Genomic DNA, 18,305 nt, shown 5'->3' with positions numbered 1-18,305 from the left:
ATGGGCGCGCCCGGCTAGCAATCTTCGAAATGCGCGCGCAGTACGCTGTGAATAGCCATTCAGCGTCATTTACGTCATCACCACAGCCAGGGGTTAGTGTAAGGAACGAGCACGCGCCCCTGGAGTCGAGGCTGTTCCAGGGGTTACGATCGAGCAAGGCATGATGGGAAACAACATGGCGCAGCAAGATCGTACCCACGGGGCACGAAGTTGGTTTTTCAGCGCCCCATTGGTATATGGTGTCCAGCCCAGCCCAGCCCCCCCCCCCCCTCCTCCCCCACCACCGACCACTATTTGATTGTACGGAAGTCGGGTGTCCGATGAAAAAAGCCTGTCTTCCTTTCAGCATGCATGACATTTTTGGAGCCCCTCCACGTAATCTGACGCCCCCCCCCCCCCCCCCCTCCTAGGATGAGAATCCTGGCTACGCCGCTGCATGGCCGTTGTTTTGAATCCTTAAACACAAACTGTAACAGCATAGGCGGGTATAGGTTTTTTTTAATATGTCTGTGGTTAACATTGAAAAATACATCTCTCAATGGCATTTTGTCCAAAAATGCAAGAAATCGGCCGCAGAATATGAAAAGTATAACGATGCATCGCAAAATGAGTACCCCTCCATTTTTCAAAATGGCTGCCACGCCTCTTAAGGGGTGAGTTTGCAATGGCACTACATCTGGAAATATTGTCTCGTGAATATACATAATTATCTGTGTAAAGTTTCATACTTTTATTGGAAAAAGTGCACAACTGTTTCACATATCCGCTGGAATACCGAGTTCGTTCAGATAAAGGCGAGCATGGGCCCGCTTTGATTTAGTACATTAAAGGTAGAGTAGAGCTACATTTGTTTTGGGTTTTTTTTTTTGCATTTGTTTCGTTTGAAACAACAAAAGTTGCTCAAAATCTAAAGACAGGTGCTTTACTTGAGCTCCGTGACTGTTGTATATCCGCAGAAATACAAGTGCTAGGGTCTGGATTTCAATTCAATATTGCCAAGTCATATTTTGAATTGCGCCCGAAATCAGCATCCGGAACACGTTCTCGTTCAGCACCTACGCGGTGTCGATGTCACGCACTGAACCGACGAATAATTGCAACCGCATGATGCGTGTGTGTGTCGTTTCAACGCTTGCGCGCACACACCCACGGATTCGACCAATTACAAACCAGCTACTAAGTTTCCCGAAATGCGTCACTAGAATCACCTTTGGAAATGACCTTCGTTTACTGTTTTCTTCAAACTGACAGATAGAATAATTTCATAGGGAGTTTAGTGCCATTGCTATCTATGAACCAAGCAAGCTTTTTAACAATTTGGTCAGTTACATTTTGGATAGCTGCAAATCTACTCCACCTTTAAGACAAGTATAAAGATGTACTCTTACCAACCATTTTCGTGTATTAGGTCTCCTTGCTAGGCCACTCGAGGTCATGTTTGGTACTCGCACGGTGGTGACGGTCAGCGGTTTCATGCTTGGTGTCTCCATGGTCATCGCTTCTTTTTCCACTAGTATTGTCATGTTGACATCAGTACTAGCACTGGCAGCTGGTAATTTTGTAATTCATATCAAGAGATCGTGCAATACAATGAATGTTCGAAAACTCAATTTACATTACAAGGAATGTTTTGAGTTAAAATTTAGTATCCCCCAAGATTTAAAAAAAATGGGTTGTTTATTTTCGATTGCCCTTTACGAATGAATTGGTTTTTAGCATTGAAGAGGCAATGATGACTTTTTATATTCCCCGTGTTTCAGCGCTGGTTTGTGCTGGCATTAAAATGTTGTGGATATCATTGAGTTCGAATTGAGTCATTTCTATTTAGTAATTAAAAAGCTGAATTTAAAAAACTTATAACTCTTTTCTCATTAGGAAACCCATACCTTTGTACTAACAAAATAATTGATTGAACTATACAATTTATTTTTAGGGTGTCACACCCAAAACACACAGACGCTCCCTTTAATACTTTGTCAACCAACGTGGAATAGATCACTCATCGATTATCTACATCTTATCCACAGGACCTGCTTTAAGTGTCGTCCAGATTCTGACAAGGGCGCTAGTCGGACGCTGTTTTACGACAAACTATGGCATGGCGGTAGGAATAGGGACAGCAGGGGGTGCAGTCGGCATGGTCACCGTTGGGCCGTTTACCCAGATGTTGCTGGATACGTACGGCTGGAGAGGGGCTTTGCTTATTCTTGGAGGGTTGGCCGTGCATCTTGAGGTGTGTGGCGCCCTCTTACGTTCATTGTCGACTGATAAAACAAATGACAGCTATCAGCCGGTGAGCACCGGCGACAACGAGGAACCACAAGTCGGTTCATCAAGTGCTGAGGAGACAGGCAACTTGAAGCAGTCATCACGAATTAGCGCCTTCAAAAACGCCCTCGGTGCGCAGATGAAACATTTCGGATTGTCAGTTTGTTTCAAGTTCTCATTTTGGATCACAGCAGTCATCTTCATTTGCCGCCGCTTTGTGGTTGATCAATGGATGATCTATTACATTTCCCAGGCCGAAGCCAAAGGCTTCTCTCTGTATGACGCTGTGACATTCACCACAGCTGGAGGTGTCGGTAACGTCGTTTTCAAGATTTTGCTTGGTGTTATCGTCGATAAAGGTTTGTTGAAATTGAGACCGGCGATCGCACTGATGATCACACTGAGTTCCTCGACTTTATTGATAACTCCCTGGGTAAACTCTTATTGGTTGATGATGGTCAATACAGTTATCTATGTTAGCAGTCATGGAGCTCTAGTCTCACTGAATGATCTGTACACCAGGGAGCTGCTTGGAACTGATCTCTTGGCCTGTGCTTTCGCTTGGATGGAGCTGGCGACGGCCATTATAACTTTCAGCCTTGGATTCTTTCCAGGTATTAAAGCATATCACGTCCCATCTTGTGGCTTCGGCGAGATCGGTATATTGCATGGAAGGATAGTGTCAATTGTCCCAATATGCAATTTTAATGTCTTAGTAATGCCATGTAAACATTAATACCCTCACATTACCACACAGGTGTGTATTTGCCTGCAATCGGGGACCCCCTATTGTCCCTGTTTTATTCAAGTTCCCCCTTATTTTTTTTTGGAAGACCTGCTATATGCTTTGTACACTAATCCAAATTAGGAACCACTCGGGAATTGGGGACCCTATTGTCCTCCATTGTTCAACGTCCCCTATTGAATGCAGAAACAAACTCACCAATACAAGTGTTGCATTCACATTTTGATGGTCACCTCTATTAAGGGTTCTCACAGACCAGTGGCGTAACTACGGGGTGGGGGGGGGGGGGGAGTAGGAGATGTCCGTGCCCCCCCCCCTCCGGTTACCCCCATTTGAAATGTTGAATTGAAGTAGAAATTATACACCGTGCTGTCGAAAAGAGCGCTTGGATTGGTGTTCATCTAAAGGTAATTATTGTATCAACCTGTATTATTACGGACAAGTACACCAATGTATTTACACTTTTGTCATGCCAAAACTGTTGGGAAAACTACGTCCGCAATGATTACGCATATTATGTCGAGCGTCAGTAACAACGGCAGGATGTCTGTAGGCTATAGCAATTAGCATATGGTTCTTCTTTAACACCGGTCTCCTACTGTACATGTAGACAGCAATAAAAAATGAGTAAAATCAGCTTATAGGAAATAACGAGCTGACTTAAAATACAGGAATTAACAAATATGTTGGCACTGATGAAGCAAACAAATGTTTACTGGTTGGAATTATTTGAATATTGTTTTGCAGGTTGGATGTACGACCACACTGGCAGTTTTGATTTGGCCTTTTTCATCATGGGGTGCATTTCAGCTCTATCGTTGATGGCGCAGTTGATGGAATGGGTCCTGGCGAGATGCAAGTCCAAGCAGACGGCTTGAAGTATCTAGACCATCAGCCTGGAGGTTTGGCCAGTATCAAATCAGGGCATAAATGATTATAGTGCGCATGCGCAAGGTATACCGCCCCTAGATTGGAAACAAGCATTTTGATGGACATTTTGAAAAAAAGGTTGATAACACCCCAAAAGCTGCCACCGCTGCAATGCTATCACATATTTTCCAACTCTGGAGGTGTATACCTTGCCAAAAGTCGTTATGACGAATATTCCCCTCATTAGATACCGGTGGCCAAAACTTTGGATCGAGGCTGATGGCCTAATGCCTAATTAAACTGCAAGAATACTGACGTGTGACATGAAGAAAAAAATATAAAATAAATCATGCACCCTTTCATTACAATCTGATGATTGTGGACAATAGTCTTAATTATAAAAACAATGACATGACCGCATATAAAGTGCATGCTATAACGTTACATTTGAAATTTAAAGATTAATTTTCAAACCACTTTTTGGAAGAATATTAACAGTACTGAATAATAGAATTAAAACCCGTGCTAAGTTAGTGAAAATTGAAAAGCACAAGTAACACAGTATTATCATATCACCAATGTAAAAATAAAATTATATGTAATTTTACAGAAAGTTTCACAGATCCACGCTTTTGAGTTTAACAACAGTTATGATGTTGAACTCCAAGTTCTTAAGTAAAATTTCTTCTTCTTTTGGACAGAATCTGATTAATTTACAACATTTTTTTGTAAAATTATCATTGCAGAGAAAAGTGATGTGTTATCAATAGTTTTTCTTTATTTTGAAACAGATCGTTTTGATGTAGACCGATGGTTTGTGTACACTTTGCAATCACCCTTGGCTACGTAAATTTAATTTTCAGAGGTGCCTAGCTTTATATTCCACATCTTGCCCCCACGATTTTTACTCTAAAGGGAGCTAGAAGCAGTTACATAATTATTGGACCCCTGTACTGCTCAATCTTAATATGGACTTGGCACTCGGCTGGCTCAAGAAACTCTTTTACCAACTCACATGCATTATCTAACCTCCTTGCAACAACTGTTATGGCACACGTCACCGATCAATACAGCATATGTTGTAAATCAGTTGATAAGCTTGACTGGTACCATTTTATTGTGGAACATGTTAAAACTGTTTTCCTCATATATTACCATTTAATCATGTTTTATCTCATGACTTTGATCTAGCAATTTCATGCGTATAGACAAAGTATGACAGGTGGTGGTGTTGCACTCTACGTGCATAATTCCTTTAAATTCTTTCTCTGTAATGACTTATTACTGAATTGTCCTGAATGTGATTCATTGTTTATTGAAATGACTTGTACTGTGGGTAAAAATATTATTGTTGGAATAAATTATAAACCGCCTTGTTTTAATACAAATGAATTTGTTGATCTTTTTTATACTATCCTGGCAAACATAAACAAGGAAAATAACGTTTCCTATATCATGGGCGAGTTAAACATTGATTGATTGAATTATACAATGCCATAATCCCAATCAGAATGTTGCCAATTCCCTCTTTTTAGCAATTACTATTTACCACTGATGGATAGACCAACTGGTATAACGTCTAGAACTGATACTTTAATACATAATATATCAAACAGTATTGGACGTACAGAAAGCGGCTTCCTGTTCAATGACATTTCTGACCACTAACCAACATTTATCAGATACCCTCCTTTAATATTAAAGGCACTGATAAACAAAATGCACGTCGTTCATATAGATACAGTGGATAGATTGGAAAGGTTTAGAATTGACTTAACGCAAAATGGAATATAAGTTGCACGATCATATTTTTGATGATTTTCACTTGCAATTTTAAAATATAGGCCTTTGAAGAAAACTTTCCCTTCAAGATTTATTGTCTGCAGTTAATCGTTTTAATTGTGTAAATAAATAATTCATTTATTACAACACGTTGGTGGATTTTTTTTTCGTTCAATGCCTCCCTTTTTGTTTCATTCAAAAGTGAATAACTTTTACATCTCTTGCAAAATAGTAATTGAGAAACAAATCGATTTCTCGAGGTGAAACTAGAAAACGGCTGATTGTTCTTGTTATAAGAAAATGGGGTATATCGATACACTATAGTATGAACCAGAAATGTCTGAAATTGAAAAATGAAAGCAACAATGTATTTTTTTTTGGCGGGGGGCGGGGGGGGGGGTTCGTGTGGTTCACGGTCTTATTCTGGTATACGAATGTAATGATCCCCCTGAACAAGGAATTGACATTAATATTTTATTGCCCAATTATGCCTACGTAACCACATCGTATAGTCCTAAGACATGTTTACAAGTGCGATTTCCTATGGGAGCCAGGTGGGACGCTTCCCATCTGGCCCTCATAGGAAAGCGCACTTGTAAACAAAGCTTGACGTCATTAGGTCTTAGGTCTATTAGGCGGCAGTACATATTGTACATACAGAGATTCGTTCATAGTACATGTATACCAAACAGCGCTTCATTATGGACACGGTTCAAGCTGGTCGTTCCCACCAGGGTTGGTACGCAGTTCTCTGTCTGTTTGTCAACTATGTGTTGTGGGTGTGGCTCATCAAGGGACTGGGAGTGATGTTACTAACACTACAAGAGCAATTTGCAACCCAAACTTGGCTGGCCGGCTGGATGCTATCGATTATCACTGCAGTCATATGTGTTACTGGTAAGGCAAATATAGTTTTATTTCATGTGCAATGGCACAAAGACTATCCGTTGCAGACATTTTTTGTGTGAAATAGACATCGTAGACAGCCCTATGTGTACCTGAATTTTCTTGACCATGATTATACGAGCACATCAACTGCCCCCCAAAAAGGGGACGATCACATGACTGTTGTTATTTGAATAAAAGTGTGACGGAAATAACTGTTAGTGTGGCATGGCGGTTGTTTTGAATCCAGAAACACTCACAATCTAAAGACAGCTAGGTGCTGATACCAACTAACCTGATGAAGTTTTAGCTCTGTGAATGTTGTATATCCGGAGAAATAAATATGCTAGGGTCTGGATTTCAATTCAAAATTGCCGGATCAGCATCCAGAACACAGTCTCGTTCAGCCGATGGTACCTACGCCATGTCACGCACTGAACCCACGAATAATAGCAACCGCATCAAGCGCATTTGTCGTTTCAGCGCTTGCGCACCCATTCACTGATTCGACTAATTACAAACAGCTCCTTACGGACATTTCCAAAAATGTGTCACAAGACTCATCTATGAAAATGACCTTCTTTTATTGTTTTCTTAAAAATGACAGAAAGAATTATTTCACAAGGAGTTTAGCGCCATTAGCAAGCTTGTTAACAATAATGTGGTCATGCAGTTACTTTTTAGATGATCTACTCCATCTTTAAGACATTGATGTATATAGATGTACTCTTTACCAACCATTTTTGTGTACTTGATAAGGTCTCTTAGCTAGGCCACTCGAGGTTATGTTTGGTACTCGCACGGTGGTGACGGTCAGCGGTTTCATCCTTGGTGTCTCCATGATCATCGCTTCTTTTTCCACTAGTATTGTCATGTTGACATCAATACTAGCACTGGCAGCTGGTAAATAGTTTATTCATTTCAAGAGATCGTGCCATTCATTCCTAATTTACATTATAACATTTGTTTTCAGTTTAAATTTAGTATCCCCATGATTAAAAAATAAATTAGGGGTTTGTTTCGATGCCCTTTACGAATGAATTGTTTTTAGCATTTAAGAGGCACTGATGACTTTTTATATTGCGCGTTTCAGCGCTTGGTCGTACTTGCAGTATATGTTGTGGATATCGAATTAAGTTCGACTTAATTGAGTCAAATCTATTTAGTGATTAAAAAGCTCAATTTAAAACTCTTTTCCGATCTCATTAGGACATTCATACCTTCGTTGTGCTAACAAAATAAATGAACTAATAATTGTCACACCCAAAACACACTGACCCTACCTTCAATACTTTGTCAGCCAACGTGGAATAGATCACTTATCGATTATCTACATCTTATCCACAGGACCTGCTTTAAGTGTCGTCCAGATTCTGACAAGGGCGCTAGTCGGACGCTGTTTTACGACAAACTATGGCATGGCGGTAGGCATAGGGACAGCAGGAGGTGCATTAGGCGCGATCACCGTTGGGCCTTTTACCCAACTGTTGCTGGATACGTACGGCTGGAGAGGGGCTTTGCTAATTCTTGGTGGGTTGACCACGCATCTTGGGGTGTGTGGCGCCCTCTTGCGTTCAGCGTCGACTGATGAAACAAATGACAGCTATCAGCCGGTGAGCACCGGCGCCAATGAGGAACCACAAGTCGGCTCATCAAGTGCCGAGAAGACAGGCAAGTTGAAGCAGTCATCACGACTCGGCGCCTTCAAAGACGCCCTCGGTGCGCAGATACAACATTTCGGATTTTCAGTTTGTTTCAAGTACTCATTTTGGATCACAGCAGTCCCCTTCATATGCAGCCGCTTTGTGGGTGATCAGTGGATGATCTATTACGTCTCCCAAGCCGAAGCCAAAGGCTTCTCTCCGCACGACGCTGTGACATTTACCACAGCTGGAGGGGTCGGTAACGTCGTTTCCAAGATTTTGCTTGGTGTTATCGTCGATAAAAGTTTGTTAAAATTGAGACCGGTGATCGCACTGATGATCACACTGATTTCCTCCGTTTTCCTGATAACTCCCTGGATAAACTCTTATTGGTTGATGATGGTCACTGCAGTTATCTATTGTAGCGGTCACGGAGCAATTGCTTCACTGAATGATTTGTACACCAGGGAGCTGCTTGGAACCGATCTCTTGGCGTGTGCTTTCGCCTGGATGGAGCTGGTGACGGCCATTTTTAGTTTCAGCCTTGGATTCTTTCCAGGTAAGGCATATCACGTCGCATCTTATGGCTTTGGCGAGATCAGTATATTGCATGGACGGAGAGTGTCAATAGTCTTAATGCAATTCTGATGTCTTAGGTTCGTCGACCAATACATGCCGTGTAAACAATTACTACACCCTTACATAACTAGCGATACAAATGATGCCAGTCACATTTTGACGGTCACCTCTTTTAAGGGTTCTCACAGACATACGTTAAGGGTTGCTGCGTTTTATTGTGACCATGTTAAAAAGTTTCCATGTCCAAGTTTATTGCTTTCCCTTCCCCCGCCCCTCAGAAAAAAAAAGCCTGTTTCATAATCTGAAAAGCAATCATTTGCTGATTGAAAAATATTTCCTGATAATTGTTTATTGGTATTTTTCATAAAATTACTAAAATTACTAAAAATGTACAGTATGACAACCGGTAGGTAATTATGCACTGTATTTTTTTTGTATTTATACCTTTATTCATCCAGGGTAAACCCAAACAGCAAAAAGCTGATTTTCATTAGGGCCCTGCATTAAAATAAACTAATAATAATTACAAAATCGAAGGCTTAAAATTATATGCACTTAACACAAATAAAAAGCAAAAACTAAGAGAAGATAAAAGAAAAACCAGCAATAAAAACACAAAAACAAAAACAAAAACAAAAACAAATCAACACTCTCTCGGTAAAATAACGTTACTAAAAGACGAAGTTGTGAATGGGCAGCCTAGAATTAATATGGCTGCTCTTTTAAGCAATTATTGAGCGTATTATTGTGACATTCATATCGGCCTCCCCATACCGTACAGCAATAATTTAGTGTAGGCATGACTAGGCACCGAACAAGAGTGCAAAGACTAGTTCTTGGAATACAGTGACGAATTCTGTACAACATGCCTAGTTTGGAAGAGATGGACTTTTGAACATGTTCAATATGAGCAGACCAAGTAAGTGAGTCATCAATAATAACGCCCAAACATTTAAAAGTGCTGACCTTCTCAACTAAGGAGTCAACAATATAAATATTCAAGTCATTTGACGTAATCTTATGCTTTGATCCAATGAGCATGGCCTTGGTTTTAGAGGCATTGATTGTTAACTTATTACTCGTTGCCCAATCGTTTAATCTAGCCATTGCTTCGTTGAGGCTGCTCTCGATTTCTTTCTAATGTTGAGGAGCTACATGTTATTGTAGAGTCATCTGCGTACTTGTACTATTGACAATCCTCGGGAATTATAGAAGGAAGGTCCATAGTAAAGACAATGAACAACAGTGGCCCAAGGATTGACCCTTGTGGTACACCAGTATTTAATGGGAGTGGACTAGATTTGTTCCGTTCAATGCGCACAGATTGTTTGCGGTTGGTTAGGTATGAACCAAACCAGTTTAAAACATACACTGACAAGTGCATATTCTGTAGCTTCTCTAAGAGGATAAAATGATTGACAGAATCGAATGCCTTACTAAGATCAATAAAAACGGTACCTGTCATTTTACCTTTATCCATTTTACCTTTAATCTATAAAGACAATTATTAATTAATCCATGCAAAGTCGTCTCCGTCGAGTGCAGTGGTCTAAAACCAGATTGGCAAGCTGGAATCAAATTGTTATCATCGAGGTATGAATATAATGCACTGTGAACTGCCCTTTCGAGGATTTTGGAAAGAAGTGGCAAGATAGAAATTGGCCGATAGTTATTGACACTACACTTATCTCCACCCTTGTGGATGGGAATAACTGAGGCATGTTTCCACGCATCGGGATAAAGGCCACTTCTTAGTGACAAGTTCAAAATAAAAGTAAGCGCCCCAATAATATGGGGGCATGCTAGCTTAAGAAGCTTAACACTTATGCCATCGGGACCAGTTGCTTTTCCTGTAGGCATTGAACTAATCTGTTTCTTAACAAAATCTTCAGTAACATCAGGAAAAATAAATTCCTCAAAGTTGTAGTGCGCCGCGGCATGAACAGTGTTACTTTCATCCCCATCAGAAGCAACATTTGACTGATTTTTTTCTGCCATGCCATCACCAATTGTTGAGAAGAGGTCATTGAATACACTAGCCATATCGATGGGATCGTTTAATTGCTCGCCGCTTTGGGAAGTGATCGAGTTCACTCCGGGCTTTTGTTTGCTGGGGAGAACTCCTTTCACTTTACTCCAAAAAGCGGATGAGTTGCTTTTGTTAGACTCAATAGCAGAAACAAAGTAGCTGCTCTTGTGGGAGCGTATTTTAGCTGTTACATTATTTCGTAACCTTTTGTATGTATCCCAGTCGGCTGGTGATCCTGACCGTTTAGCTATTTTGTGGGCATGATCGCGTTGGCGCATCAAACTAATGATCTCACTGTTGAGCCAAGGCAGCGATTTGCTACGAATACGCTTAGATTTCTCAGGGGCATGTAAATTTACAATGTCCATGAACAAGGAGTGCCATAAAGTCCAAGCTTCATTAACATCCGTACAATCAATAACCTGCTCCCAAGGAGCGTTGGAAAGATCATCCGCCAAAGTATCATAATCTAAACGATCTAAAAGTGATAGAGTCAAATATTTGCTTTGGAATTTTCCATTCATATAAACCATAAACAAGATAATGATCACTAATTAAAACAGGTAAAACGCCAGATTCAGTGATAAAATCAGGTTTAGAGGTAAAAAATAAGGTCAATTGCACTATTTGATGAACGAGTAACACGTGTGGGCTCCTGTATAAGTTGTGTCAGTTGAAAGAGATTAAAACAAGAAATTAATTGGTTACACAAGCTATCGTTAATAACATCACAGTTAAAATCACCTAAAATAATCATATCTTTAAAATCACACGATGCCTTCTCGAGCAGGTCATTAAGACTATCAAAAGAATTGGGTCGGGGTTGAAGGTGGTCTATAAACAGAACACACCATCATTGGATGTCTGTATTTGTGCTTAATTTCAACCCAAACACATTCGATGTCGATCAATTTCGAGATCGCTGCGGCGGGAAAAAGACAAATTATTGCGTATGTACATAGACACACCTCCGCCATGACGGTTTCTGTCTCGCCTCAAAATTGAGTAACCTGGCAAGCTAATTTCATTATCAGAAATTGTTGTGGGGTCACAGAATGTTTCATTTAAACAAAGAATGTCAAAAGGTTTTTTTGACATAACGATTTTTAGATGGTCAAGTTTACTTACAAGACTCCTGACATTCAAATGAGCAAATGAAAACGCCTTTGAACTTGAGTGAATGATACCATCCATTACAGTAACTTTCGTCTTCTGTCTGGGTGCAGCAGATGTTTCACTGTTGACAGGTGCTGTTTCCACTCTTAAGTCGCTGGACAGGATCTTGCGCTGGCTCTGATGAGACATTGCTCTGGGTGCTTGGTGACGGTGTCGCGGTGCAATCGGTTGGTGTGGGCGATGCTTGTTTGACATCTGAAAATCCGTCTGATTGGACTGGCCAGTTTGGGGTTGTTTGAGTACCTCTGCATATGGCCTTTCCAAAGTATACTTCTGCTGGGATGTAGATCGCTGCTTGCTACTGTCGCGTTCCAAAGACCGCTGTTTTGGATGAACTGTTCCACCAATATGCTCAATGAAGTTTCGTGCGAAGACACCTAGGCCTTTCGGGTTCAGATGAACTCCATCCTGAGAAAGGAGATCAGTTTTGAGGTTGTCGTTGTCGATGTATTCCCAGTTATTGCCATTGGCACTTGATTTCAGAAGAGCATTAAGTTTATTCACTCTCCGAATCTGATTTGGGGACTGGTTTCTACGGTGTATGATGGATGATACTGATACAGAGCATGGTCGCAGTTCCAAGGCTAGTGAAGACATTTTTTTGCACGATGACACTAGGGTTGTCATTGGTGTTGTTTGTTCCAACGTGTAGGATAACTTCTGATACGCTATGTTTCGTGGCGAGATGTTTTGCCTTGGAGACGACGTCCTCAATTCTAGCCCCACTCATGGTGTAGCAGATGACATGTTTAGCTCGGCTGAGTTTCTTTGGTTGAATTTGCTTGATCATCGAATCGCCTATAATCAGGATGTCAGCCTTAGATTTGAAACGCTTGTGTTGTCGGTTCCTGTACTCAAGCATTTGGTCTTCCACATTTAGTTCTGTGGCTGTATTTGTCTCAAGTGGCTGCTCATCTGGTGTATTGTGGCACTCGTCAAAATGGTTGATCTCAAAGCGATTTTCGGTGAGAGCACCGGATGCATTCCGGTGAACGAAGGATCGCTCAGTTCCTCGTTTACACGGGTCTAGCCTTGACGATTTGGTAGTTGTTGGGCGCGGTCTTCCTCTTTCCAGGAGGTCGATACACGTTTTAAGTTCAATGTTTTCAGCTCTGAGGGTTTCGATTAAAGGTGTCACAAGACGTTTCAGGCTGACGATCTCGTTTTGCATTTCAACAATAGACGCGTGGAGAGACTGAATGGAACGGACAATAGGATTCGACTCATCAGGACAGTTGTTATGTAACTTGGTGCCCATCCCATTGTTGTTTGGCCGTACGTTGTCAGCTTCTGATGAAGAAGCCACCATGGCGTCTTCCTTCGTACTAATGGACTGCACATGTAGGCAGCAATTTAAAATGAGTAAATTAACATTAACGAGCGAGATGAAAAGCGGCATAAAAACTGTCAACACGTATCTGATTAACAGTACAGGAATTAACTGTTGACATTGACGAAGCAAACAAAACGTTTACTGGTTATTACTTTAATTATTTTTTTGCAGGTTGGATGTACGACCAGACTGGCAGTTTTGATTGGGCCTTTTCCATCATGGGATGCATTTCAGCTCTATCGTTGATGGCGCTGTTGATGGAATGGGTCCAAGCGAGATGCAAGTCCAAGCAGAAGGCTTGAGTACCCCTAATTAAACTACAAGAATGCTGACGAGTGACATGAAAAAAAGGTTATAGAATGGATCGTGTACCCTTTCATTGCAATCTGATGATTGTGGACGATAGTCTTAATTTTAAAAACAATCACATAACCGCGAATAAAGTGCATGTTGTTATGTTGTTGTTGTTTTCCCTTCAAAATGTATTTCCATTAATTGCAATATTGCAAGTCTAGTTATTACAATGTTTAGAAAGTACATATATAACGATCATAAATGATATTCACAACATTATTTTTGATGTACTACATGAATATAAATGTTTAACCATAGGTTATAATATATAATGTGTTATCGTTTTGAATATAAAAATGTAAGTGTGAACAGCAGTAGGCACATTAATTAAATAAATATATGCAGTTAGGTCATAAAATGTTGCCAAACGTCTTTGATTTTCTTTTGAAACTTTGCTCTGAATAATAGCTCTGTAATGAACACATTAAAAATATTTATCCTTTTAATTTCTATATTCATTTTGATTTTCGATTTAGTGTATTGAAAACATTGCTATCGTGATTATTAAATTAACCTCAGGTCTCCTATCAAAATCGGTTAATGGGTTTGACAATGTTGGTGTGATAAATTACTTTTTGTTTTTTCTTGATAGTAAACCTTTAATTGTTTCCAGAATTCAATTGTTTGTAAACAGGTTAAGAATGCGTGTTTATAGTCGTCAATCGTGTCACATATTGAGCACAACGGACTATTCTCAATTTTCTATTTATACAATATATCTTTCGTTGCTATTAGACGATGCATGAGTCTGTAACTGAAGTTTCTCAACTTAATTTCTTTAATGTCGACGGTTTTTTTCCATGTGGAAGTCCAATTAATCTTCTCACCAAGTACGTTTTCCCACCACGATTCAATCTGAGGTGTTTTACTTCTTTCGTCTATCAATATATTAAAAATGTTTCTAGTTGTAATGTTTTCTAGATTACCTAGAATAGGATTATCATGAAGTTTAATATCACTGACACCGATCTTTTCTTTACTGTCTACTATAATTGATAACCAGTCTTTTGGTAAAGCCCTTTTTAAAATGAATATTTCGACTAACCAATTCCGTTTTGTGGTCAGCTTTGTTTTAAGTTTATGTTGTTATGTTATATTTCACAATTTTAAGATAAATTTAAACCTACTTTATGGGAAGAACGATATAAATATTATGATCATTTATATATAGTTACATTTTATTTTAAATAACTGGTATTTGAACAGCACAAGTGAAACAGTACTATACGTAATTTTACGTATAATTTTAACAGATCCATGCATGTTGTAATTGATTTTTACAGCAGTTTTAATATTTAAATTTCAGTTTTCATGCAAATTTTTTTATTTTTTTTGACAAAATCTGGTAAATTTACAACTTTTGTTGTAACACTGTAAAGTAATATGTTTTTGTTGTAAATATACGTGTTTGACGGGGAAATTAAGTGATGTGTTATCAACAGATTGCTTCATTTGAAACAGCTAGATCACGCGGCGCTATAGGATCTTTGGTTGTAATCTTGTGTTGAGGATCCGTGGTTAATTATAGGGAACAAGTAACATTGCCTCAAGTCACTAATGGATTTCAGAAAAATTGACAATAGCCTTATTTCCCCCATAAAACTGATGGTGGGGGAACGATGTGTTAGACGTGCCATTTATGTTTTTATAGATACTACATGCACAAAACTATATTCCATGAAACTACATTATTTTGTTCGGGGGGACTACTTTAATATATGATGATGCATCTAATTTTATTTAAATATTTGTCAATTAAAAAAACAATAATTTCATACGTTGTATAAACGAGTCCTGTTTATTACGTCACGATTTTTCTGATTTTACGAAGAACCCGAAGAGTGAATCTGTGTTCCAGATAGCGTTTTATTTTCCCAAATCACCTCAGAAGGCTAGTTTTTACTAAATCCCACGAAGCATTCAATACATGTATTGATATTCTAGGCCTACTCCATGTTCACATTTTTTTTCCCGCCATAACAGTTTTCCTCTCATTACTGCAGACAATATTTCGTACATTATACCCACGATCCATTCCTTCGTTAGCTCAGATGAACAGAATTTTATGATTGTCACAACTGCCCCCAGAAGTTAGTGCAGTGGAATTTTCGGGACTGGTTTTCCCACCCACAACTTCGTGCAAACACCAAGAATAATCCTCCGAGACGTTCTGTATATTTACAAATTATTTAATATGCACAAACTGTATATTTATAGGCGACGAATAATCTTTACAAATATTATGGAAACAAATCCTTACGAAAATTATTGATAGAATGAGGCGATAGTAACCCAATAAATAGTGTAGATCAATACCAGAGATGAGTATAAAACTAACCTTTGGTAAAGCAAATGGATCAATGAATTAAATGCAGAAAAGTCAACAGCTTGAAGTATAGAACTTATAATCAACCAAATTTATTTAAATTAACCAAATTTACTCAATAGAAGTTTAACCTACGCTAAGACGAACCTAATGAAGCAAACAAGAACAAATAGTTAAATCAACTAATTAAATGAACTTTAATACTATTGTATTAAACCTACTCTAAGCCGGCAATAATTATTTAATATTTAGGGCCCACCGTATAGTTTACGGCTCAAGTTGCGTTGACATGCCATGGGTGGAGTACTCTCTCATTTGGACCGCTGGATTGACGGAGGAGCGCAGCCACCTCGACGGAGCCTCTGTTGTAGCTAGCCGGGTGATGTGGAAACCGGGCGTCACGGTCGACCAGCTTGACGGCGGTGACGCTGGGTAAACGCTCAATTGATCCATTTTATCTTTAGTGGAGTCAAGGAACAAGACTACTAGAACATTTTTGTTTTTCTTGGTTTTTCCAGCATTTTCGAACATAAAACTTCAAACATGTCAGTGTAACAATATTTGATCTATTATACTAACCCCTCAAAATAGTTCATTTCTGAAACTTACAGCAAAGCCAATGATGTACATTCCCTTTAAAATTTACGGCTCAAGTTGCGTTGGCATGCCATGGGTGGAGTACTCTCTCTCTCTCTCATTTGGACCGCTGGATTGACGGAGCGCAGCCACCTCGACGGAGCCTCTGTTGTAGGCAGCCGGTTGATGTGGAAACCGGGCGTCACGGTCGACCAGCTTGACGGCGGTGACGCTGGGTAGCTGCTGTCAGCCTGTCGCAGGGCCTGTCTGCCTCAAGCGACGGTCTTTTGGAATAACGGCTTCTAGCTAAGCCAGTTTGCCATCTGCAATATTTACAATTGCGGATTTAAGAAGTACATGTGTACACCCTAACATTGCAAATAGTTATATCAAAATTTATCAAACTATTAAATGATCGCCAAATATTATTATCATAGAGCCATATTTAAAAGACTCTAATAAAAGGCAATAAACGCTCAATTTAAGCTAGATATAAAACAGAGAATCAATCTAGAAAATATAGCCTCATTCATCTGTAAGAAACATGATGTCTCTAGGGTATTTACATAAACGCCTTATATCAAGTAACGCTCCAGATATTATTACTGCCATCTAAATAACACAATCAAAAGCATGTTTATTTAAAAGAAATCAAAACCTTAAACTTACGGTCTGATGGCAGATCAAAGTCCAGTATGGAGTTCTTCGCCGGTTTCAAGACCTGGTCTAGGCGATATTGTGCAAGTTTGCAGTCAGCAAAATGCTATATTCATACAGATTGATCGCAATCGGCGTTTTTCTTTTTGGCGTATCTCTTTCTTTCTTTTTTTAAAACGCGCGGGCTGCGGGTCACATGACAGGCAGGTTTTTTTTAAGAATACCAAGAACGCCATAAGATACAAAGGATAAGACCTTGGCAACATGAATATTTATAAGACACATGCATTATTTATTAGTTATATACTTACAGTCTACTTATGGTACAACGAATACGAACAATACACACGGACTACTGATACAAACACACATGTACAGATGTATACGTTATCTAAGTGTTGGTGTTGCTGGGACAACGCTGACAATGATGCCCATGCATCATAAAAGTCAAAAAAGCTGATCTCTTTTTAGAGTGATAACAGTGAATCTGTGTTCCAGAGAGCGTCATATTTTTCCAAATCACCCCCTGGAAGGTATTTTTACTAAATCCCACAAAACATTCAATATGATTCTACTCTATTTTCACATTTGTTTTCGCCATAACAGTTTTCCTCTCATATATCAATGCAGACAATATTTCGTACATTATACCCACGATCCATTCCTTCGTTAGCTCAGATGAACAGAATTTTATGATGACCATGCAAAGTCGAAAAAAGCCATGAAAATGTTTATTTTTAGATACGTATATGTTGCATAAACTCCAAGAACGTTAGAAACTCCGTCAACCTCCATATTAGAGTCTACCAATACTGTTTCTATTTTTAGAAGCCATATGTGCAGCACCAGACAAGTAAGATCGTGTCTTCCACATAAAGGTCTACATTTGCCGAGGCTCCAACGAAGTCCCATTAGAGTATTAACCCACATTCAAACAGTTTCTTTGTTTTTCCTAATTCGGTCGACTGATTGGCTTTTAAGAACAATTAATCAATGCCAATTAATATTCATGATTGTAAAGCAAACAGAACAATTCATTAATACAACTATTTTCAGCAAGGACCTGTGTACGATTCACCCTG

General features: G+C 39.4%; 2 protein-coding genes across 2 annotated transcripts; both read left to right on the top strand.

Moving 5' to 3' along the window:
* Positions 1-1,407: 1,407 nt before the first annotated feature.
* Positions 1,408-5,854, top strand: LOC119740403 (monocarboxylate transporter 12-like). The gene is made up of 3 exons (XM_038215693.1): positions 1,408-1,552; positions 2,028-2,882; positions 3,761-5,854. The coding sequence occupies exons 1-3, from the start codon at positions 1,435-1,437 to the stop codon at positions 3,889-3,891; spliced, it is 1,104 nt and encodes a 367-aa protein (XP_038071621.1). The 5' UTR covers positions 1,408-1,434; the 3' UTR covers positions 3,892-5,854.
* Positions 5,855-6,344: 490 nt separating this feature from the next.
* On the top strand, positions 6,345-13,705 carry LOC119742094 (monocarboxylate transporter 12-like). Its single transcript, XM_038218119.1, has 4 exons — positions 6,345-6,562; positions 7,310-7,453; positions 7,898-8,752; positions 13,482-13,705. Exons 1-4 carry the CDS (start codon positions 6,367-6,369, stop codon positions 13,610-13,612), a joined length of 1,326 nt encoding a protein of 441 aa, XP_038074047.1. The 5' UTR covers positions 6,345-6,366; the 3' UTR covers positions 13,613-13,705.
* Positions 13,706-18,305: the final 4,600 nt, after the last annotated feature.

The sequence above is a fragment of the Patiria miniata genome, unplaced genomic scaffold (genome assembly GCF_015706575.1).
Source record: "Patiria miniata isolate m_02_andy unplaced genomic scaffold, ASM1570657v1 HiC_scaffold_5, whole genome shotgun sequence".
NCBI classification, from domain to species: domain Eukaryota; kingdom Metazoa; phylum Echinodermata; class Asteroidea; order Valvatida; family Asterinidae; genus Patiria; species Patiria miniata.
The sequence above is the reverse complement of the archived record's forward strand: the minus strand, read 5'-3'. Positions and strand labels throughout refer to the sequence as shown.